General features: G+C 41.4%; 1 protein-coding gene across 2 annotated transcripts; it reads left to right on the plus strand.

Moving 5' to 3' along the window:
- The first annotated feature begins 999 nt into the window (after positions 1-999).
- On the plus strand, positions 1,000-25,157 carry limd1a (LIM domains containing 1a). Of its 2 annotated transcripts, XM_031298748.2 has the most exons (9): positions 1,000-1,140; positions 1,226-2,888; positions 8,224-8,325; positions 18,655-18,722; positions 19,883-19,945; positions 20,842-20,972; positions 22,197-22,248; positions 23,465-23,533; positions 24,215-25,157. In XM_031298748.2, the coding sequence occupies exons 2-9, from the start codon at positions 1,667-1,669 to the stop codon at positions 24,350-24,352; spliced, it is 1,845 nt and encodes a 614-aa protein (XP_031154608.1). In that variant the 5' UTR covers positions 1,000-1,140; positions 1,226-1,666; the 3' UTR covers positions 24,353-25,157. The 2 variants fall into 2 exon arrangements, with proteins under 2 accessions (XP_031154608.1, XP_031154607.1); XM_031298747.2 differs by having other exon boundaries at positions 1,000-2,888.
- Positions 25,158-25,499: the final 342 nt, after the last annotated feature.

The following is a 25,499-nucleotide window of genomic DNA, read 5'->3' on the forward strand; positions in this document are numbered from 1 at the left end:
ATAGAGACTACTTTATGTAACTTGCTCAAATGTATCTTGGGTCATGCACATTATGGCATGCCTCCAGCTTTTTGTAAGAAGTGTGTTAGGAAATGCCAATATATCACAACTTTTTAGCTCCTCCTCCATTCATTCAAATACTGACTTACACCTTATCTGTGAATAACACCAGTTTGCATCTAACTGGTGGTTTTACTACAACAACACCCTCAGCTGTTTTAGTGAATATGTGTGAGAAAAAGTAAAGCAAGTTAAGCCTATTGCTTGAAGGGAATGGTACATTATGGTGACTGTTTCCCAAACATACAGATGGCAAGCAAGCAGTGGTAGAAGCATCCAGATGATTTTACTTAAGTAGAAATGGCAATATCACACTGTAATAACACTCCATTACGTTTACAAGTTCTGCATTAAAAGTGTTGAGTAAAAGTAGGCCTATGTAAATTGCCTTATTTAAAAAAAGTAGACCTACTTGTTCAATGAAAAGTAAAAGTTCTTAATGCGAAAATGGCTAGGCTAAGTGTTACACTATCATAATATTATTGAAATAAAAGTAATGATGCATACAAGTTGGTAGAGCCAACTTAAAGTATTGTATGTTGTTGGGACAGTTTCATATTTTAGTTTGGTAAGCTATAATAAAAGGAGCTAAGTTAACTGTCAAATACGGTGAAATCAAGTGGAGTAATTACAATATTTCCAAAGTAAATGAGGCTACCTCGAATTTGTTTGTTTAGTGGGATACTTAGCTACTTATACTCCCAACTCAGCCCTTTATTTTAATAGAGCAAAAGGAAAATGGTAAAGTGTTTTGCTGACTCAAAGAGAAGTAACTGAGTCAACTAGCTAACGTTAGCTCTGGACTGGATATTTTTTAACATAACAGGATGTAAGAGAGCGGATGAATATCTGCCCCCGGATTCTGCTATTTTGAGACAATTTAGAAACCTGTGGTTAAATGTAAGCTAACGTTAGACTACTGTATGATTAATGATACCAGCACTGATCTCCACTTTTACTCGTGGCTCAATTTGAGCACTGCACCTTTAAAAACAAACTGTTCCCTGTTTTCAGTCCCAACTGTCGACCGGTGGCCACGTAACGTGCTTCAGCGATTATCCCACGGTCTAGTCGTTAACGGTAGACTACTTTTATCAGTTAATCGTATCGAATTTAACGACATATTCGTTATTTTAACTACTTTAAATAACTTTCTTCTTGACAGAGGTGCGGAGGATAAAGTTTTGAATGAAGGTTCCCCGCTGGGGCTGTAAGCAGGAGGTGGGGGCAGTTCGCGGGGTCGTCCAGGCTATCGGATTTGTGATCTGCTCACATTTATAACCAGACAGACGGCGGCTTGTTCGGGTCAGAGCTGGGCTGAACAGACGGGCAGTTTCGCCGAGGAGGACGCGGAGTTTTTAACTTTAGTTCTTGACGCCGGACGATAAAAAGAACTGGAAAGTTTGAAATAAGAGAAACTTTAATCCTGGTCTGGACCCTCGTCTCCTGTCAAGACTACTAACGGCTGGACTGTAACGTTAAGCTAATAATTCACTTTGGAAATATCACTCTTTTACAGACTTGTGATTTAGCTAGTTAGGCTTTAGCCTTTAATTATAAATACGTGTTACTTTACTTAATTGAAGCTGAGACGCAAAGTATCTTCATGATGGATAAATACGAAGATTTAGGACTCGAGGCGAGTAAGTTTATCGAGGACCTAAACATGTATGAAGCATCCAGAGATGGTTTATTTCGAACGAGAAGAGATGCAGGAAATAACCCCGACTTTGAAGAGACACGAAAAGTTTTTGCTTCTAAAATGACTAAAATACACATGCAGAAACAGCAAGAGGAGATTGCAAAAAACAACCAGGCCATGAAGATGAATGGTGGCCACAACAGCACATATTACACCAAAGACAGACCGCCCATCAATAGTTACAGGCAGCCGTGTGAAGCGGCAGCGAAGCCCCCGATACTCTCTGGCCCTGTGCCGGGCACCACGACTGGGAATCAGTACGCACAGTTTGACGGCCAGAAACACCACACAGTTATTCAGTCTGAACTTCCAGTCGGCAGGGCATATGGCTACGGAAACAATTACGATAACAAGGAGCGCTCAGAGCCACATACTCCCCCCAACCCAGGAAACGCGTCTCATAGCGCGCCCACACATGCTCGTTACCCGGTCAGCCAGTCGGCTGCCTGGGCCCCATCCAGAGAGAGCCAGCTTTCCTCAGCTTTGTCTGGGTCTGGGGGCAACAGTACATCTCAGCAGCAGCCCCAGCGCCAGTCTGCACCTCCCACCGCCAACAGTCTTCCACCCCAGCAGAATCAGGCTGTCACCCCGTCTGTAAACCTGAGTCCACCCTCATCTGCTGGGCCAGCCAGGGGCTGGGCTGGAGAGCCCTCTGGCTCAGCCAAACCTGACCTCATCCACGCCCTGCCTCTGAGTGCCTTCACAGCAGGAGCTGAGTTCCACATGCAGCATCCCTCCACACACTCTGCAGCCCATTATGCACCATCTTCTCCTAATTCGAGACCCTCTACCAACCATAATGGTCCTGCAGCAGCGTCCTCGCTCTTACCTGCACCTTTTGAAACACCTCTACCCAAAGCCCAGGTGGCATCAGCTGCCTTGATCCCTGGCAATGTCTTGAGAAGCAGCAGCCATGGTCAAGGTCAGAGCCAAATACCCATCTGTGGACATGCCGTCAGTGCTGAAGCTGATGTCCTGTCCTCCCCGAAGCCTGTCTATCTACCCTGCGAGTCTCTCCATGCGCAGCCCCCTGAACAGGGGCCTTCAGCAGCTGAAATAAAGTTAGAAGCCCTCACCAATCGGCTGGAAAGAGAGATGGATGCCCAACCAAAGGCTGATTACTTTGGTAAGACAGTTTAGACTATCTAGCATCAACAAGGGGCTTCTGTCAGTTAGGCCACTGCTGTAATACCCATTGAACAAGAGAACCGCCCACCCACAGTTCAGAACTAAATCCACTTGTTTGATTTTCATCACAAATTGAAATTCATTACACATGCTCACACTGTCACCCTTGAATGAATGAAACCTTTATTGCCCCGAGGGGAATTTGTTTTGCACTCAACTCTTTGTTGTCCTTCTTCTGTGTTTCCCTTGTGTTTCTGTAGCTTAATCAGCAGTGCAACCCAGTTGTCTTAAGTCTTTATTTGGTGGCTTTGTCGATGGACTTTGCTGATAAAATAGCTGAACCTATTAGGCAGATGCTGTAGGAGGCATCTCTCTTCTTTTCTTCTGTGGAATGCAGACATTATCATTTTATATTTTTTTCTTTTTTTAAATGATTTATTGTCTTGCCCTCTAGCAGCTTAAACAAACCCTTCAGCAGTAAAAGGTGGGGCCAAGGCCAAAAAGTAGTATGTTGCCCTCTTATCCCCTCCCAGAGATTTAATGGATTACTATTGAGGCAACATTGATGACTAAACTCATTAGTTGGAGCTCGATCACTCAGCTCTGTGCTCCATTAACTCTGTGATATGTTTTAATGTTCCTTCCCATGTTTGTTTGACTGGCATTTATGATGTCATTACTACAGACCTGTGCTTGCACATTTTTTCACGACTCTTTATGAGCATGCTATACATGCTTGTGCAAGTGATGAACACGTGTGCACAGGGACACTATAATGAATAAGAACACCTTCATTTGGGGTTGCATTAGGAACAAGAAACCATGGCTGTTTTAAAAAAAAAAATCAAGACAACACATGTATTTATCTTGAAGATCATTTGTTGATTGTTGCGTTTACCTGATCTATCCTTGCATTTGTTGAATTATACATATTTTAAATGTATAATATTACCAATACATTAAAAAAGCAGGATTAAAGTTTAAGATAACAATCAATACACAAGGTCACTGGCTGAGAAACAGAGGTAGGAAGGGTTGTTGAAGAATGTCCATCATCAGCAGAATACACTGGTTTCTATTCCTCATACCACTGCCTGTAGCACTTCAGCTGCTCTATCTGGACTGTAGGAGCGCTATCAGGAAATTAGTGCAACATTTAAAAAACACATGCTTTGCTGTGAGGTCAGCTGACAGGCTGTTGTAGATACAGTAGAGACAGTGTGTTTGTTGCAGAGAAAGCTGGTGCTCACATGTTGGCCAGGTGTTTGGAGCCAAGGCCATTCATTAGAAAGCGGGATGTCCTGCTCCGGGAAAGCAAGACAGTGAGAGAAGAAGAGCGTGAGATGGGTGATATTATGTTCGAAGCCACAGAGCACCCCCTTTACACACACACACACACACACACACACACACACACACACACACACACACACACACACACACACATACATAGGAATTTCCTGCTGGAATGTGACGATTGTAATTCACAGCCTTCCTCAGCCCCCTGGTGTGCTTATATTGGTGTGTAAGGGAAGATGTTCTGGCATACGTCACTAACACGACAAGGCTTATGAATAGAACAGCGACGTGAATATTACGGATGTGTGGGAGACAGGTGGGAGAGCACAGTATGCAATCAGCAGAAGTGTAGGTTTTAAAGTAATACAATATATGCCTTTTTTTTCGCACACACATTCCCACTTAGCCCACACACTGTTCCTGTATGGAGTTTTCCACCAGACCATGGCTCATCCTCTGAGTCATGCTTTCATGCCAAAAAAAACTTGTGTAGGCTAGTTTTTTTGACAAAACTTAAGTTTCATCATAGAAGACCTCCATAGTTGTGAATAATATAAGTATATACAGACTTTGTAAGCACTTTTTTTGTATATTGTCATATTTGTAGATTCCATTAGTGTTTGAAGATTGTCAGGTTAAAACTAAGGTTTCTTTGGGCCTGACAGGACTGAATATAATGTGCTATTAAAAGTCTCTGCCAGTGCCATAGCGGTGTTTAACCAGATCTGTGAGCTGTGTCCATACGCAGAGTTGGGATCCATCAGAGTTCCCCCACTGTACACCAAGTGCTGATTGGCAAAACTGCAGCTGGAGGTTCTGGGAAAATGAGTCCAGTGCCAAACGGCTGCACCAGGGGAACACTGAGGAATGTCGGAAGGAAGAGAGCAAGGAATTTTAGAAATGAGGTCTTAAGATGCAAAGGGGAGACAAGTTTAGAGGTGCCTGCGGTGCAGTTGAATGGATGAGTAGACTAACGGAGAGATTTAGGGACAAGTTTGTGGATGCTTCTTTGTCCTTGGCCACAAGAGCCTGAGAGGATGTGAGATTTATAGACAAGTTTATCCAAGAGGGGGGAAGTGGTGGGGCATCCCAGTGTTCTGCCTCCCCTCTTCCTCTGATATTCACACACACAACCACACACGCACACACATATTCAGTTGAGCATTTAGTGTTGTGTTAAGATGGAGGATTAATTTATCCCATCTGGCTGTTGAGTGGAAAGCTTCGTCTTAACTCTTCCCAGGGATTCTTGGCCTGTGCTCTGGCAGGCTTTTGGAGGCTGACTTTTATGTGTGTGTGTGTGTGTGTGTGTGTGTGTGTGTGAGAATGTGAGGGGTTGATCCTTTAATGCACATCAATGTGTCTGTCCAGCGGTATCTGACTGAATTTAATATGCTTTGGCATGTCTGGGTGTGGTGTCTGTGTGTGTGCGGTGGTAAAAGTTAATAAAATAGTGCCATAGGTGACAGCATTCAGCACATTTTAGTGAACGAAAGTGCGATGTACATACTTTTGCTACTTTAAAAGTTGCATTTATATCATGTGGTGGATCTTTTATAGATGGAATTCAGTCTTTTAGTAAGAAAGGTTATCTTTTATTGCTCAGTAAATTTTACTTAATAATCAGATTACTTAGGGATTATTGGAGAAGTGCTAACACTACTAGCACTGCTACTCTAAGCTACCAGCACAGTACACACCTTCCTCCAACATGAGTCAGTTGTATTAGCAAGCGAGCAGACAAGTCTAAATAGCCAGCTGAAAGTAACAGATACACATTTTTAAAAACTAGAAGTAATGGATAAACATTTGATCTTATCTAAAATGGGCGTTGGCGTACATCAAACAAAAAAGCTTGGGAACCACAGCTGTAGGAGACACAACTCCATCTATAAAATGTTTTACTCCATTTTCAGTGAAGGAGATATGATGTACATACATTTGGTACTTGTTATGTTTTCATGTTGTGGTGTCATAGATGAATCTGGAACCTTGGGGCTAGCTGTAGAAGTGATAATACTCAATAGCTGCTACGATGTGTAGCAAGGGGCGCTTTTTCAGTTAGTGGCATATTGGCCAGCAAGCAGCCATCTACTGGGAGTTTTGACAACTGGGAAAGGTGAGGGGGGCGAGGAGGGGTGAAGTTTTGGCTGCATGTTTTTGCTTCCCCTTCCCCCACTTGAAGCAAGCAGTCAGTCCCCTGAATAATCACACTGTTTTGGAATATGGGACTCTGGCCAAAAGCAGATTTGTAGTGACCCAACCGACGAGGAGGTTACTATGAAAACAAGGACTTTTTGGTCCCAAATAGGAAAAGAAAAAAATGAATGGACTTTTACTGCATTTGTGTTTAAATGGAGCATACAAATCATACAAATCAGCTATTAAAAAAACGAATGAAAAATGTCCTTGGCCCAGTGTCAGATCTTGAAGTCCTGAAAAAGCACTGCATACTGTATTTGTAGTGTTTTTTCCTGAGAATCTTATTCCTGCTGAATTGTTTCTTCACTGACTTGAATTGTTTGCAGTCAACATTTACAGATAAAAAAAACAGAGAACGTGAATGACCTTTACTCATTCATTTCAATAGTTTGAGGTCATGACTACTTTATTGTGTTTTCATGTCAACAAAAAAAGCTTACATAAGAGCAACATTCTTCTGCTTTCTAATAATATCCCTCTATTATCTCTAAATCTTTTTTCCAGCCATTGGGGTCCCTGATGATGTGTCCTATGTTGTGGCATTAGGAGAGGCTTTAGTTGAATTATATATAACTCCATTGTATATTGCATTACTGAAAGTCTATGAAGAGAAACATTTGAAAGTTATTAAATGTTAGTGTGTTTTTGGAGGACGCAGCCGCGTGATGTGTGTTGGATACAGTGAAAACAGAAGTTTCTTTGTCAGTGTTCGAGCAGGACCTGGGCTGGGCTGGGCTGGGCTGTATTGCTGAGCTCTGTCTCCAGGGAGTTTTTCTATAAAAACATACACACACAAATAGCCACATGCACACACATCCTCACACTAAAAGAGAAGCTCAAGGTCTTGCTTTCACCTACCACCAATGCCATCGCCCATTCTGGTACTGGAAGGTCATATCATACTGTATCTGATTGATTTAGCAGCTAGCTGACTACCTATATACTACCAGTAAGCAGTGATAGGGGTTGTCACTTGTCACATTCCATATGTCAGTTGTCATATCATGCCATGTCATAGAGTGCACGCTCAGAGGGAGAGATAAAGATTGGCAGGGAAGTGGTGCGAAAAAGATAATACAGGTCTCAGGAAAGTAGTGTTGCTTCCTAAGCAGCTCCAGATAAAATATGTTGTAGATTGATCACATGTAAACCCTGCTGTGTTGTTCATGAGCAGTCCAAAGTCAAAGGAGAGATTATGTAATACTGCATGGCATGCTCTCATGTGATTTTCTTTTTTTAAAGGCCTGAACTGGTATTCTTCACCTAATGCACAGGGTTGTTTTTTTGAAGGCTTTTATCTTTCTTTTTTTCTTTTACATTTTTCTCTGCACATACTTCTGTGCAGAGAAGTTGGCTTGGATGAGTGGATGGATTATTATTGAGTAGACTCCAGTGTCTTGATATCAAGCCCCCTTAACTGTGTGTTTAGTTAGGGTAGGAAGGAACATTTAGATTTTTATCAAAGTCTTTATTCTCAGTCTCTGAGCCAAGCCAAATAAGCAAATCTGGATATATTTCCCCTTTCAATGATACAGCCCGCTACTCAGCTTCTTGACTTTTGTGAAGTGATTTTTTTTTCTCTCTCTCTCTCTCTCTCTCTCTCTCTCCATTGTTTTTGTCTGGTTTAATCTGGATTATAGCCTCCACAAATCCCCTTTATATTGATACAGTAAACTAGAGTGTCTTAATTTATATCTCAGATTTACTATTTGATTCAGTGTGGATTGATGTAGTGTGTCTACATCTGTTTGTGTGTGTGTATTGATATTGGTGACAAATGTGTGTCTCCCTGTGACTTTTCTGACTTGGTCGTATGCTGTGTTGTGTTCCAGGAGTCTGTGTTAAGTGCAACAAGGCAGTGTATGGAGCCAGCAAGGCCTGCCAAGCTATGGGTAGCCTCTACCATGACAGCTGCTTCACCTGCAGCGCCTGCAGTAAGTACATACACAGCTAACCATCCCTAAATCTTATGTTCCCATTCAAACACTTTCACCTTCTCTCCTCGGTCGATTCACATGTAAAGCTCATGTCGCCGCTCGAATAATAGGCCCCTTTCTCTTGAATTAAAAGTGGTACCTTCTTCTTCAGTCATTCACTGCCCCGAGCAAAAACACACAATTATTTAGGGATTACTGTCCTGTGCTGCCGGTGTTTGGTTTCTGGGTGTGCCAGTCACTCCTCCAGCCCACACAAAGACACACAAAGTAAGACTTTTTGTCGACCCAGTTCATCCATCAGTCAATGAAATAACTTTCAGTGTAGTTTAATACACAGAGTGCATCCAAGTCTTAAGTAGAGCTTGAAACTGAAATCACTTACTAATAAAACCACAAATCACGCGTGAGAAAGGCAGGGATTATAAACATTAGCGTACTAGTAGTTGCGGCACTTGTAATAAAGCAATAAAGGCTTGCAGCACCTTGTACTGGTTAGCTACAGGGCTTATTTGTTTAGCAATACCTTGACAACAACAGACAGAACAATGTATCTGTTCTTTTTTTTTTTTTTGATTATTTTTGGGGCATTTTTAGGCCTTTATTGACAGGACAGCTGAAGAAATGAAAGGGGAGAGAGAGGGGGAATGACATGCAGCAAAGGGCCACAGGTCGGAGTCGAACCCGGGCCGCTGCGTCGAGGAATAAACCTCTGTATATGGGCACCCGCACTACCAACTGAGCTATCCGGGCGCCCAGAATGTCTGTTCTTTGTGTTTTTTGGATTTTAGTTACCAGAGGTAGAGGCAGTTTTAACTTTTTAAGACAGAATTAATTTAAACAAACATGCATGTGTTGGAACAACTAAACACTACATTATATAGGACAAGTTACAAAAAGGTTTTCCCTGCTTGAAAGTGGTCTGTCGTGCTTGGGTGACCTTGTGTGTCAGTGTAGCACGTTTCAGTGGACCACTCATTCAATGTTGCACTGGCCAAGTTTTTGGTTTTATTTTGTCAGTTTAGACAGTTTACCTGACCAAGTACGTACAGCCAGGTATCAGTCAATGTTCATCACCCTGGCTGCACTGTCCGATGTATGTGTGACCTGTAGCTTGCTGGCTAGACAGACGTGCACTTCCCTAGATGAAGCATGACCTGGCTCTCTGCTCCAACCAATTAAAATCTCTGCTCCAATTATCAGATGGTGGGTATGTGGAGTATGTGCTGCACTGTGGTGACCTCTACTCAGGCCCATTATTCTGGAGCACCTTTGGCCTTGTTGGTTACACCCCCAAATGTATGATTAACATCACTGTGTTTTCTTTTACCCTCCGTCCTGTGTGTTTATACATGTGTGTGAGAGCAAAGAGGAGACAGATTGCGGCTTAGAGTGAAGCTGATGTCTAAAGTGGGGTGGAGAGAGGAGTTTACACACCACATACCTCTCATAGTTTACTCCATGTGAGGGCGTAAGGGTTATTCTCGCTGTGAGTGGCCCCAAGGAAAAGCATCACAGCTGGGGAGGAATGCAGGCATAGGGGCCCTCTGTAGATATGGCTCCAAGAGGACACTGGGGGCTGTTATGTCAGCTGGGTGCAACGAGATGGGAATACAGTGCGGGACAGGGAGACCATTCAGTGGGAGCACACCACTCACCACATGAAGCCAGCACACAGGGGCACACTGATACATGCATATGTATTCATGCATGTGCCCACACGGTAAACAGCATAATGCAGTCAAATATACAGTGCCTGTATATGAAGCATCCCTTCTCATCTTCCTCCATAGTCGGTATGTCAAGACATCTGCCTTGTTTGTTGAGTTGCACGACAAGTCTTCATGACCGTGAACTCCCTCCCATGCCCTCACTCCACCAGTTCCCCCAAGGTGACTGAGAGGCAGAAGAATGTTCCTGATGTCTAGGAGAACTCTGTCTAAGAGGCTGCGTGTCTGGAATTCAGTACTTTGCTGCAGGGGGGGCCTCCAGGCTAATTATTGGCTGTATACGAGAAGTTAATGGTACAACCCAATTCCAGTAGGAGATTAAGCTCAAATTTGTAATCAGGGGAACTGGTTTACACATTAGCCAACTCAATTAATCTATGAAAATCAGAAAAGAGGGAAATAGAAGGAAAAAGGAAGCAATTGTCTCTCCTTATATGAGACTCATAGATAGATTGTACAAATGGTAGAAATGACTTGACAACTATATGTGCCTTCCTGATGACCACATTAAGTGTCTTTTTTGGATAATTATTACTATATATTATATATAATTATATTACTAAAGTGGCAGCAGTGCAAGGTGTGACTTGAGTTTGTAAGGAACAGTGATACATAGACCCTCTCTCAGATTCGGCTTTCATAATATCAGCCCCTTAGCCCAGCCAGTCGGCAGGCTTTGGAGAATACAAACAAGGATCTGATTGGTCCTGAAACCACTGGTATGTTAACATCTGGTGGTTAGATTTTCAGGACCTTGACCAAACGTCCCAGGTGCTGTTCACAGTCAGAGAAATGCATTCAGACTACTAAAAAGACTTCTTGTAAATGCAGGGAAGATTTTCCTTTGTCATTTAAACATACTTAGATCTCTTTAGCAGGGCAGGCGGTGAGTGAATCTCAGAGTAAAGAGTCTACAAATGTTAAATTGGTATAAAAGAGATGTGGCTTTTTTTGCTAAGATGTCTCACTTGAGTAATTTACTCATAGGAAAGAATGGGGTTGAGGCCCGATTAGGAAGCCATGGCAGGGTCATTGTTAATTTCTTATTTTCTGAATGGGATTACATAAGGGAATTCAAAGAATGTTTTAATTAGAAAATGGCCTTGTGTTTTGTTCTGTCCCTTAGGTATTTTACATTTTTATGAAAGCGCAATAGTCACAGTTCTTTCTGGTGCTTTTCAAATAGTCAGCCCTGACTCCTGACTTTAATTAAGCTTTTATCTTTCCTTCCCTCTTTGACTCACTGGGAAAAAAGACAGGAATGTGAAGAGGAGGAATGGCCCATTATCTCACTTTCATTCCCTTCATCCTGCCCTCCTTCCTTTAGGGACACAGTTCCAAGACTGTCTGTCTGTAATTACCCAAGGCCAGCTCCACACCTTGGCCAGATCGAAATGACTCGTCTCCTCCTCCTAAGTTAGTTAGTTAGTTATTGTGTTAGCCTTGTCCAGATCTTGGTTGCGTGACCATTATTATTCTATTAAAGTAAGATCATGTAATTGTGAATAACTGGTTTAGAGAATGTCATGTGCCAATGATATAAAAAGATGAATCATGAGGTTTTAGTTGATTTCTTTTTATTTGTTCTTGCCTTTTTACGTGTAATTCAGGCTTATTTCAATCTATCGTCTACTGATTTTAGTAGAGAGGCATGAGGTTAGCCTCTTTGGCTGAGCTCTTTTTACTTTTTACTCACTCCACTACTAGACTAAGATAGTAATGCTCTTCACATTGTAGGATGATCTATTGGTAGGTTGATCTTTGTCCTGGGGGTGAAATATTTGATTTGATCTGAGATACTTTATTGATGCCCAGGGGGGAAATTACATATTACACACAGGCACATGTCAGAGTGATGGGGCTGCCAATCAATTGCTCAAGGGCACCTGAGCAGTGCGGGGACTTGAACCTGCGACTTTCTGGTTTCCAAGCCAAGTCCCTACAGACTGAGCTACTGCTGCCCATCAAATATGATAATGACCTAATTGATAAACCATTTAGGGATAAAAAGAAACTACAGACAGGTTTGCTTTTAGCTAATAGAGTAAATCAAAGTGCTTCTTCACGTGGATACAATTATCATCATCAGTAATTCGCAGCATTGCCCTTGATGGCATAATACTCCCACGATATGAAGGTAGGTTAGGTTGGTATCTCCCAGACCTGCTATCCTGCAATGATGAGATGTAAAATGCTGAGAAAAGCTTTGGGCTGAAACGCATCTGTTTTCTTCTGCTGCTGTGCTTTTTGTGAGTGCTGACAACTTAATTTGCCAATTGTGGGATTTTCGGGTCGGCACCCATTATAATTCAATTCAATTCAATTCAATTTTATTTATAGTATCAAATCATAACAAGAGTTATCTCGAGACACTTTACAGATAGAGTAGGTCTAGACCACACTCTATAAAGCCCCAACAATTCCAATAGTTCCCCCAAGAGCAAGCATTAGCAGTGGCTATTGCGACAGTGGCGAGGAAAAACTCCCTTTTAGGAAGAAACCTCGGCAGACCCAGACTCTTGGTGGGCGGTGTCTGACGGTTGGGGTTATGACAGTACGGGATGTAGCGTGGCACAGCAGAGCATGGGTGGACGCGGTGGACGCAGCAGGACGTAGCCGGGCATTGCAGGGAATCGCAGAGCGTAGCAGGGTGTAGCAGGTCCATAGCCACAGCTGCACCCAAGACCCAGGTCTTGGTGTCGCCCTAATCCGAGGCGACGTTCTGGGCGAAGAAGAAACATAAGGACTCCGGGGAGTAAACTCCCCAGAGCTAGGTTAGTAACAAGCACTTCTGGGACAGGATGTGCATAAAAGGAAACAAAAGAAAAGAGCGTGTCATAAGAACGAACTTCCTCGGCAGTCTAGAATTATAACAGCATAACTAGGAGAGGCACTATATTATTGATTATACGATAGGTAAATCTGATGACTGTAAAGAGAAGCAGAGAAAAGCAGGGGTGCTGTGTCTGCAGCTATACACCCTGCCCCGCCGGTCTAGGCGTTCACTGCAACTCCTCACTCCCTAACTATAAGCTTTATCAAAGAGGAGAGTTTTCAGTTTAGTCTTAAATGTAGCGACAGTGTCTGCCCCCCGAACCCAGATTGGGAGCTGGTTCCACAGGAGAGGAGCCTGATAGCTGAAGGCTCTGCCTCCCATTCTACTTTTAGAGACTCTAGGAACCACAAGTAACTCTGCATTCTGGGAGCGTAGTGCTCTAGTGGGACAATAAGGTACTAAGAGGTCCTCAAGATATGAAGGAGCTTGACTATTTAGAGCTTTATAGGTCAGAAGAAGGATTTTAAATTCAATCCTGGATTTTACAGGAAGCCAGTGGAGAGAAGCTAATACAGGAGAAATATGATCTCTTTTCTTAGTTCTTGTCAGAACACGCGCTGCAGAATTCTGGATCAGCTGGAGAGTCCTAAGGGACTTATTTGAGCATCCTGATAATAAGGAATTACAGTAGTCCAGCCTGGAAGTAACGAATGCATGGACTAGTTTTTCTGCATCGTTTTGAGATAGGATGTTCCTAATTTTAGCAATGTTACGAAGGTGAAAAAAGGCTGTTCTTGAGGTTTGTTTTAGATGGGCGTTAAAGGATAGATCCTGATCAAAAATAACTCCTAGATTTCTGACAGTAGTACTGGAGGCCAGGGCAATGCCATCCAGAGTAATTATATCTTCGGCTAATGAGGTTCGTAGGGGTTTGGAGCCCAGCACAATAACTTCGGTTTTGTTTGAGTTAACATCAGGAAATTGTAGGCCATCCATGATTTTATATCTTTAATGCAAGCTTGAAGTTTAGCTAGCTGGCTGGTTTCGTCTGGCTTGATTGACAGATATAATTGGGTGTCATCCACATAACAGTTAAAGTTAATTGAGTGTTTCCTAATAATATTGCCTAGAGGAAGCATATATAAGGAGAATAGAATTGGTCCAAGCACTGAGCCTTGAGTAACGCCATGGTTAATTTTACCGTAATTGGAGGGTTTATTGTTAACATTAACAAATTGCGATCGATCAGAGAAGTAGGACTTAAACCAGTTTAGTGCGATTCCTTTAATGCCAACTAAATGTTCCAGTCTCTGTAACAGGATGGTATGGTCAATAGTGTCGAATGCAGCACTAAGATCTAATAAGACAAGTACGGAGATAAGTCCTTTGTCTGATGCAGTTAGAAGGTCGTTAGTAATTTTCACCAGTGCCGTCTCTGTGCTATGATGCTTTCTAAATCCTGACTGAAAGTCCTCAAATAAGCTATTGCTATGTAGAAAATCACATAACTGATTAGCGACTACTTTCTCAAGGATCTTGGAGAGAAAGGGAAGGTTAGATATAGGTCTATAGTTGGCTAAGACCTCAGGATCGAGGGTGGGTTTTTTCAGTAGAGGTTTTATCACAGCTACTTTAAATGACTGCGGTACATAACCTGTCAATAAAGAAATATTTATCATATCTAGCAATGAAGTGTTAACCACGGGTAATGCTTCTTTAAGTAGCCTCGTTGGGATGGGGTCCAAGAGACAGGTAGATGGCTTTGCTGAAGAGACCTTTAGCATTAATTGTTGAGGGTTTATAGGATAAAAGCAATCTAAGTATATGTCAGGTCTAGTCGTTCTTTCTAGCAGTCTGTCAGTTAAAGGTGACCCATTAGAGGTTGGGGGCAAGAGGTGATTAATAGTATCTCTAATTGTTATAATTTTATCGTTAAAGAAACTCATGAAGTCATCACTACTCAGAGCTATAGGAATAGATGGCTCAATAGAGCTGTGGCTATCTGTCAGCCTGGCTACAGTGCTGAAAAGAAACCTTGGGTTGTTCTTATTTTCTTCTATTAGTGATGAATAGTAGTCTGATCTGGCCTTTCTTAGGGTCTTCCTATAGGTTTTCAGACTGTCTTGCCAGTCTAAACGAGATTCTTCCAGTTTGGTGGAACGCCATTTACTTTCAAGTTTGCGCGAGATTTGCTTTAATTTACGAGTTTGGGAGTTATACCAAGGTGCTAGTTTCCTTTGCTTCATCGTCTTCTTTTTAAGGGGAGCAACAGAGTCTAAAGTAGTCCGTAGGCAGGCCGTAGCACCGTCTACGAAATTATCAATTTGAGAGGGACTAAAGTTTACATAAAGATCCTCTGTTATATTACGGCACGGTAATGAGTTTAGTGCTGTTGCAATATCTTCCTTGAATTTAGCTATAGCACTGTCAGATAGGCTTCTAGCGTAGAAGCTTTTATCTAATTTCGTATAATCGGGTAGTAAGAATTCGAAAGTTATTAAGAAGTGGTCTGATAATAAAGGATTTTGCGGGAATACTATTACGTCTTCAATTTTGATGCCATATGCCAGCACAAGGTCAAGGGTGTGGTTAAAACAGTGCGTGGCCTCATGCACACTCTGACTGAAACCAATTGAATCTAGTAGTGAGTTGAAAGCAGTACTAAGGCTATTGCTGTCAACGTCCACATGGATATTAAAATCACCTACAATAAGTACTTTGTCTGATTTTAGGACTACACATGATAAAAACTCTGAGAATTCCGATAAGAATTCAGAATATGGACCTGGTGCTCGGTAGACAACAACAAATATAATAGGCTGTACTGTTTTCCATGTTGGATGCTTGAAGTTGAAGCCAGAATAGCGACTCTCCACCAGATCAAGGTGAATGAAGTCATACGTCATACGTACCTGAATTAAGTCATACGTACCTGAAGGTGTGTCGATTATACTCAAAGACATTTGAGTTGAGCACACCAGTTCTTTTGTTTGAACAATGAAGGGATGTGCCAACATTTTTTTCTTAATGCTGAATACTTGTTGACTTGTTGTCCTGAATCTAAATTGAAAAATGAATCTAAAGAAAGCCCTGTATTTAAAATGTCCTGTACTGGGGTTATGCCTATGACTGCATTTCTTCTCCGTCTTAAGAATAAAACTGTGAAATTCCTAGTGGCTAATTGACTGTGTGAGACTGTCTGGATACAAGCAATCAGGTAAACAGAGCATGATATGGAGCATGGGTGATAAAGAAGGCTCCTGTTCACCAAGGTTAACCCCTGCTGTCCCCTCCCTCACCTCCCCACACCGAAAATGCCAGGAATGTTTTCTCTTCCTGTGGGACTTGGGCAAGAATAGCTCTGTGTGTGTGTGTGTGTGTGTGTGTGTGTGTGTGTGTGTGTGTGTGTGTGTGTGTGTGTGTGTGTGTGTGTTCTTGTTTAACTATATTCGTGGGGTCCAAAAACCGGGAATACAGTATACTTGTGGGGTCCGGACAGCTTTGTGGGGCCAAAATGCTGGACCCCACAACTTTAAAGGGCTGTTTGAGGGTTAAGCCTTTGTTTTAGGGTTAGGGTTAGAATTAGGTTATGGTTAGGGTGAGGATAAGGGTTAAGGTTAGGCATTTAGTTGTGATGGTTAAATTTAGGGTAAGGGGCTAAGGAATGCATTATGTCAGTGACGGGTCCCCACAAAGATAGTGCAACGCACTGTGTGTGTGTGTGTGTGTGTGTGTGTGTGTGTGTGCCAAGGTTATTATAGTTTTGCATTTTTCATTAGTTTTTTATTTTGTTTTGACTTTTTGTTTTCAAATTCAGTTTAGTTTTAATTAGTTTTTAAAGCGGGTTTGCTAGTTTAATTTTTATTTTTTGAAAATGCTTAAGTTTAGTTTTTATTAGTTTTAGTCTTTTTTTGTAATATGGGTTATTTTGTCAGGGGCAAGATTCAAAAAGGTCAGAAAAAGTAATGTGTAATAATAACTCAATAAAAACATCATACAATTTTAGAAATATGGATTCACAATGTATTTAACAATAACACCAGTAGGCCTACATAAAATATACATATGATGAGCACAAATATGTAAACAGTCTACACAAGATGCAGCAGTAAGTGCAAAATGTGTAAGTGACGTGTGCCAGGAAAAAAACCTAAATAGCCAATAGACTAAAGAAGACATACGTGAACAGGTGTTCTTAACTTTGGTTTGAGTAAAGTGGTGAACTTTTTGAAGTCAATCGACTCACACAGTTGTGTAGACATCCCAGTATCAATACACATATTAACCCACGTTTCCTCCCGCTTTTGGTGTTCCTGCGTATTTACTAACCAGCAGCTATCGGGCCGCCGGTGAAAGCATGCCTGTAGTGTTCTCTGTCCTACGGTTGTCTCCGTCATGCTGCCTGGCCCTGTACCCATTCATCCAATAGATCAAAGGATCAAAAGGATCAAACTTTATTCTTAATCGTCACATACACACAGTACAATGTAGTGAAATTCTATTACTGCATTTAACCCAAGTATTAGTAGCAGTGGACAGCTATACATACAGCATCCAGGGAGCAGCTTGGGATCCATGCCCTGTACCGGGGTTAGCTTCTGTTTCAGGGAAAGGGGGCTTTGCGTTCTTCTTTACCTTGTTAAGGTAAGCTAGGTTAGCCTCCTTGTGCGCGCTTCTCAAATATACTTTCAAATTCGTGGGATTTTTCCCTTTAATAAATTGCCCACATATTTTACCACCTTCCACTGCAAGGCACTTGCTTTTATCTGACACAGTCATAATCAAATAGGTCTCTGCTGCTTTCTTCCGACTTTCGGTACCGCTATGATGCCAGGAGGCGAGGGCTACGTACATGTTGTGGTCAATTTGACATGGAATGTCGGAATTTCTGGGTTCCCAGTCGGAAACTATTATGTCTATGGCATAGACTGTGTAAAACAGGTCTATGGTCATAAATGTAAACTCTGAAAGATATAACGTTATTTGCTCTATGAAAGACTTCGACAAAGACAAAAACTAAGGACATTTACTCAATAATTTTATTAGTTTTGCAAACAGACATTACAGTTTTAGTTAGTTATTGCTTTTTTGTAATGCCTCGTTTTTTATTTGTAGTTCAGTTAACGACAATGTTTTTTCCCACCTAGTTTTCGTTATTTCGTTCGTTTTCGTTAACGATTATAACCTTGGTGTGTGTGTGTGTGTGTGTGTTGCTATAAGAAGCCAGCTCCAGACCATACAACTATTAAAGTACACAGACACCCAGCATGTGGAAAGACACCAGAAAGGAAGAAAGAAGAAGAATAGCAGGTCACTGTAGGTCTTGGCCTGTGGTTGACATGAAATCCAATAGAGCAGTGTTTAATTTGTTTCACCTGTCTAGTAATTGAATTTAATCAGCATTTGTCCCCATGTGTTTGCTCCAGATGTGTTCCTTGTTCTAATGCAACCCACTTTGTGTCCCAGTAATATTATATTAAGACACCAGCACACCAGAGATCCGTTTGTTTGATTTATCCGCCTGGGATTCAGCAGGATATAATGAATATTGCAAGAGGGTCCATTACCTTCGAATGAGTGTAATTAATCACCACGCTCTTTATGCATTAGTGCTGTAACTATTTTCTGAGACTGTTCTCATGGCTTTGCAAGATTTTCCAGGAAGAAATTTGAACGTTATCATTGACTTTTATCCTTTTCTCGTCTGCTTTAATCTACTTACTGTAATACAAATAAAACATTATTTTTTTTCCCAGGTGTACGTCCTGCTGTGTAATGTTCAAGTGAAATGATACAAATGTTTCTGTGTGTCTGTTTCTGCAGGTCGAAGGCTGAGAGGGAAGGCGTTCTACTATGTCGGAGGGAGGGTTTTCTGTGAAGAAGACTTTCTGGTGAGTAGTGAATACACAATCAATACTTAGTACACCTCAACTAAGGTATTTGGTCTTGTGACCTGTGTTGCATTAAGTTGACATAACACAGTACCCTTCTCATACTGAGCTGCATTCACTTTCACCCAATCCACATCTCTATTGTCTTAAGTTGTACACATCTCTCTGTTTGATTAACATGAGGCTATCACTTTTTACTTAAATCACCATTCATCAGGTGTACTTCACACACTTAAATGCAACCTATAATCAACCTGTCAACCTTCAACTTAAATACAAAATATCAGTTCGAGACTTTGACCTTGTGGCCCAGTTTCTCACATCTAATGCAGCCGATTCGTATCAGTTTCCTCCCTTGGGTGGGAGGTCAGTAACTGGAGAAGCTGCTTTGCTATGGTTTATTGGGTGGAGGGCGGTTGAGGCCATTCACACCAGTGCAGAATAACTGTATGCACGTTGCAAAAATGGAAAACGCTTAGTATGCACAATTTTGGGATGATCATTAAACACAATTGACATCCTGTTTGTCGTAATTTCTAGCACACATTTTCTAGTTAGTGTGCATGTTGTGTTCTCATAGGAAATCCCAACTCATCCTTGTATTCACACTGTGAGTAGCTCTGTGCGTGTTTACCCCAGGAGTATAAAACCTCATATGATTGCCTTTCCACCAAACGCTCTTTTAGTTACCCAATTAAAATCAAAATTTATAGTGAATTAAATTAGCTCTGGCTCTTCTCCCTCTATGTGCTGTTAATTACGTCTGCTCCTCTGCCAGGCCTGTTAGTGTGGCCTCTCCTCACTGACACTGCTCATACATATTAACACATAATGAGCTGACTGATTCAAATACTGCATCACTTAAATGCCAATCTCAGGAACCACACCATAATGACTTTTGTCCACTATTCCACACTCCTAAAGCGCAAATTGTGCTGGCCGTTATGCTTTGAGGGAAAGGAGTGATTTTAAGCAGTTTTAGGGAGGGGTTTTAGTACAACTACACATGCTAAACCATATAGGCTCCCTTGGATTACTTCTAGGAGACATTGTGGAGCTGTTTAGTGCTCAGTCTAAAACAGAGAGTCAGAGATTTCAGTTATCCATTAAATCACCACATTCCAATGACATCACTGTCGTCTTTTCTCTGCCTGTTGAAGTACTCTGGATTCCAGCAGTCTGCAGACAAGTGCAACGCATGTGGACATCTGATCATGGACATGGTGAGTGTCTGTTACTTCTCTCCAGTTGTGTGTTGTTTTGAGTGTTTTGAGTGTGTGTGTGTGTGTGTGTGTGTGTGTGTGTGTGTGTGCATGGGTCAGAGCCAGGTGATCTCAGCAGTAACTTAAGAGTTACTTCATTTTAAATGAGCTTTCTGTGGGCACATCTGGATAAAGACTCAGGAAGCATTGGCTCTGCATGTGCATCTCTCTCTCTCACTCTCTCTCGCTCGCTCACTCACTCACTCACACACACACACACACACAGACTCATGGGTAAAAACAGAACAGACACACACACAAAGTCTGTGATCAAGTCAGGAAGTGTCGCAGCATATGAAAGATTCTTCGAGAAGTTTACACATTTTCCATCCAGCAGACGGATGAAGGAGATGTCTTTGTTGTTTTGTGCTGCCTTATCTTCACATCTGCACTAACATGCTGTATATTTTATAGCAGAAATATGTTTGACTTGATCACTGGGACGTATTTTACATGTTGTGTATATTGTACACCTGTTTCTGCATGTAACATACAACATATCGTCTACCTTTGTCTTAAATTTTCCAGAGAAGATATAGTATGTTTTGTATATTTATTTAATTGTTAAAACTTTTTTTTTTGCTTTATTTGATAGTTGTGATTACTTGTTATATATTATCCTGAGTACTCTGGGTGGGCTTATTCTTAGCTTTGTCCTATTCTCAGCTGCTGTTAAAACCCAATATACCCACAGGGATCATTCAAAATTCATCTAATCTTAACGCAAGATTTTTTTTAAGAACAATGACTATTTTAATATGATTGGATACAAATAGTGAGGAAATATGTAGTAGCAGTAGCAAACTGAATTAGAGTATTGATGTCCTGATATTCTTCACTCATTTCTCTCTTTATAGATCCTGCAGGCCCTCGGGAAGTCGTACCACCCCGGCTGTTTCCGCTGTGTCATCTGTAATGAGAGCCTTGACGGAGTGCCCTTCACTGTGGACACTGAAAATAAGATATACTGTCTCAAAGATTACCACAGGTGTGTGTCACTTGTTACACAGTATTTCAAAGGAAAACAAGCTCATGAACTGGATTTATCGGTGTTATCTTAGCTTAGCGTGACACTGGAAAAGAATGTGTCGAGCTAAATGACAGAACAGCCCCTTAACGTTCCCTCGCTACTGCAGGATAATAATCTACGTTTATTTAATATAGCAGCTTTTACAGAACAAAGTCACAAAGTGCTTCACAAGAGTAAAATTGTTCAAATAAATATGACCAAAAACAGTAAAAAGAACAAGCAATAAAAAAGAATAAAATTACAATTAAAAAAACAGTAAAAGAAAACTTAAAAACAAACTAAATTACAAACAGACAAGGCCAATAGGATCTGACTGAGAAGGGTCGACTGAGTCTCTCTCTGCCACCTGTGGCAGACACATGAGAAGTGTATTCGGGGGGGGGGGGAGAAGAGATCACTGTCCAGTTAGAGGTCTGAAGAGTGGCGTGCGACCATGGCTCCTCTTGTCCAAACTCAACATGCTCTGTAAGGACAAAAACAGAGTTTATAACATCTGAGTGAAAAATCAAGGTTTTGTGTGTGAAAACATTTGATGCTGTGCCTGTTAGCCATTTGTAGAAACTGCAGTTAAAGTTATTAACAGTAGCACCTGTCGGATTTCCACCTCAACAGCAGCTCTACAGTTGCAGCCTTTCTTCTCCCTGCTGGGACAACATGTTCAGCACAGTCAGGCACATGGCCCATCACTGTCTGGAAGCTCCCACATGTTCTCTACGCTGATTAAATCAGACAAGCCTTATTGTGTATACAGTATGTGTTTGACTTTTAGCCACAGTCATGCCCATCCACACTGAGAGGCCCTTTGTTATTCCCACAGACATCCAGGTGCCAGCCATGTGTGTGGAAATAATAAATTCATTGGCCTTTTGTTTTCCTACTCCTTTTTGGATTTTGGGGAATCACATGCGTGAGGGAAAGCCAGCACATCTGCAAACCTGGCATCTCCTGAGTGGAATCGGGATCTTGAATGTAGTCAGAGCCAGGGCAGGGGAGAAAGAGAGGGAGGCACGACAGGTTTAAAAGGTCAAGAGACAGACATCAAATATGAACTGTAACCTTTGTAGTCTTTGGATAGAGTGAATTTGAATTCAGGTAATCAATGAACTGAAGTCCGTTTACTTATTTGAATGCAGTTCTAGTTCAAACTGATTTATGAAAACGTGTTTCTTTATGCTCTCCCAGGGTCCTGGCGCCTAAATGTGCAGCCTGTAACCAGCCCATCCTGCCCTCAGAGGTAAGCTAACATTCACCTTTATTTAGGACTGGGTCATGATTAAACATCATATAAAGTCTCTCTATATTATATGTTGACATACTTCTCATATTACTGTAAGGTTCACTTGTCTAAATCAATAAATTAAACATTTCCAAAATGTGTCACAGGTAGAGAGCCTTTGTTTTGAATGTACAGGATTTGGGTTTAAAACCATTTCACTCACTGGGATGAAGTTTTTACAATAAAATGAACGGAATACTTCAGTGGATATCAAAACACATTGATTTTAAGAAAATTGGCACAACTGATAATTAGCACAGTACTAGCTTTGTCCATTATGCTCCTGGCAGTGCCGTAGTTTTAGGATGAAGTGATGTCAAGCCCCTGAGACAAGTTCCAATGCAGAGGGAGTGTAAAATGAATTCCAGCATGGTGTGGATGATCTGCTTTATACCTTTATTACGGCTTGTGGACCTTCAACCACAGGGAGCTCAGCAGATTATAAATTCTTATCTGCTCATGTTTACTCAGTTATATGACCCAAACACAGAACTTAGCTGTGCGATTAGCAGCTAGTTCAATATAGCCATATTTCCCACTAGACTGCAGCTCAAGACAATGTGAGGCCAAATATCTCTGGGCTCTAATTTGATGTGGTGTCAAGGAGGAGCGGATGGATAGCAGGGAGAAGTACGGTTCACACACAGGCAGGACATGCTGGTAAAAGAAAAGAAATGTCCAAAATTAGAGTTGACTTTGCTGGAATGTCCCCTACCCTCCCCTTTGAGTAAGCAGTGAAGCCGGTATTTAGAGGAGAGGTAGTGTGTGTGTGTGTGTGTGTGTGTGTGTGTGTGTGTGTGTTGGAGTAGGGGGCATTTATGTAAGCTGTTGTTACGGATGTTCAGCCTGAGAGGGATGTTTCCCTCTCAGGCTGATATTGTAACCAGAGAAAGAAATGACTGAAAAAGAAACAGCTCCGGTCTGGAGGATAAAGAAAGAGCACACACACGTGTATGCTAGTATGATTTATAAGTCCTATTTTGCTATTTCTTGTTTTTCAATAGTATATTAGAATAGAATACAGGCAGTTCAGCTCTTGGCTTACATCACATGCCACACACGCTTTTTTTTATTTATTTTTTATCAATCTTTTGAAGCTTTTGTCAGACTGCACAGAATAAGACAGTGGAGTGTCTTCTGGCGAGATTGGCTTCAGTTTTAATTTCTTTTCCAGGGGTCTGATGAAACCATTCGAGTTGTATCCATGGACAAAGACTACCATGTGGAATGCTACCACTGTGAGGTGGGTAAAACTGCAACATCACAATTCTCTGAAGCTGTGCATTGAAAAACATGCAAGTTTAGTGGCTCTGAGCCAGGGACCCGCTGAATGACTCATTAAGAGAAATCATATGTTAATTACAGTCTTGGTGGTAATGACATACTGCTGAGGAGAGCAGGTATGCAACACCTCATCATCCCTATCTCATCATCAAGGGCCTCTTCTTTTTTTGCCAAAGCAAAGGCTGATTGACTGCTGCTGTTCTTTCACTCCTTGAAAATCAAAATCAGTGGGCTGTGAGGAGCAGCTCCCTGTTTAAGTAGTTTAACTATTGAGTGGCCATCCTGGTAATTTTGTTTTGGTTTATCTTTCAAGTTGGTCAGAGGAGCATCTTGACATTAGAATTTTGTCTCTGTAAACATTCCTTTCTTGAAACTGTAAGCCAAAAGGCAGATAAAGGAATCCTTTATTATTTTTTCAGTATGCACAGATTTGAGATTTGCTAAGGAGTTTAAACCTTTTGAAATGAACCTGTTCTAAATGCCGTCTTTGCACACTTCCGAGGTAATTATTGCCGTCCAATCTGTCAGTGCTTGGAAATGAGGTCAGAGCAAAAAATCAGACCAGTTATCCTCCATTCTTCCATTTAAGATCACGTAACCTGTCAGTGGCTCACCCTTGTTCCTCCTTTGTGTCGTTCAGGACTGTAAGATGGAGCTGAACGACGAAGAGGGTCACCGCTGCTACCCTCTGAACGGCCACCTTCTCTGCCACTCGTGCCACCTGAAGCACATGGAGCCTGACTGCTCTTCTCCCATTACTGCAGCTGCCTCCTACTAACGCTACAGTGGGTGGAGGAAGACACCTGGCGGATTTGTGGAGGAACTGCCAAAGCGTGATTGACAGCAGGAGCGGATATGTGCAATTCTTGTTGTAGAGGATTGATTAATGCAATGCATCAGGTCATACTATGGTTTGATGTGTATTTTTTATAGGAATGTTAATGAAGTTACCATTATGCCTGAAGAGGTTTTCACCCAATAATAAAGTATTGTAATACACCAAAGCCCTACTTTGAATACAGTGAAGCATTGCATTATACCCGCTGAATGTGGACTTTGCAGAAGTGTGGCCATAGGAATTTTTAAATGTAAATACCAGTTAAATTGACTTTGTAAATATCTAACCAACTCATTTTAGATAAGGTGTAACTTCACGTTCACACTTCAATCCAAAAATGATCCATCTAATGGTTAGGCTATCATTAGCTAAGCTTTTGGAAAATAATGGTTCAATCATAGGATACAGTTTATGCAGTTGGTGTGTATTTACATATGAGAAATATAAAAAAAAACATTGGCATTGAGCATTATTTTAAGAAGTCATAGCATAACAATCATCAGTGATGAGCTGTGTCCAAGCTCATCACTGATGATGTGTCCAAGCCGCATCATCTACAGACAGATGGTGTTTCTCCAAACTAATTACTTCCTTTTTCAATTTTCACCCCAATTTTCTTCTCAAAGAGGTTATCGCACAGACACTGTGAAAGGCCTCTATTTGACCTGCACACAGAGCCATCATTATGGCTTATTTTCCATATGCAAATTCCTGTATGCATTAACTATAAAAAAAAAATTTAAATTAAAACAAAACTTTTTAGCATGACCATTGCATAGAAAGGTTAAACAATGTTATTATCCCCCAGATTGCTATGCCTGTGTGTGCTTAGTGCCTATACCTTTAATTTTTCTTTTTTTGTCAAGTGTGAGGAAGAACGCTTCAGACAGCCATTTTTTGTCAAACGCAGTCTGTTCTTAGCACTTACAAATAGATTTGTGAGTTTTCTATGCACCCATGAAGCGGTTGGTATGGAAGGCCTGTAGATCTATGTATTTTGTTACGTTTGCAAACATTGTATATTTAAAAAGGTATATATTGTAAGTCTATATTCATTTACTTTTGTTTCATTTTGACTTTTGTGCGT

This window comes from Sander lucioperca, chromosome 10, assembly GCF_008315115.2.
Source record: "Sander lucioperca isolate FBNREF2018 chromosome 10, SLUC_FBN_1.2, whole genome shotgun sequence".
Lineage (NCBI taxonomy): Eukaryota > Metazoa > Chordata > Actinopteri > Perciformes > Percidae > Sander > Sander lucioperca.

Coding starts and splice junctions, on each gene's coding strand:
- limd1a (XM_031298747.2), top strand. CDS start 1,667: ATGATGGATAAATACGAAGATTTAGGACTCGAGGCGAGTAAGTTTATC. Junction 8,326..18,654: donor CTTCACCTGCAGCGCCTGCA/GTAAGTACATAC, acceptor CTGTTTCTGCAG/GTCGAAGGCTGAGAGGGAAG. Junction 23,534..24,214: donor TGGAATGCTACCACTGTGAG/GTGGGTAAAACT, acceptor TGTGTCGTTCAG/GACTGTAAGATGGAGCTGAA.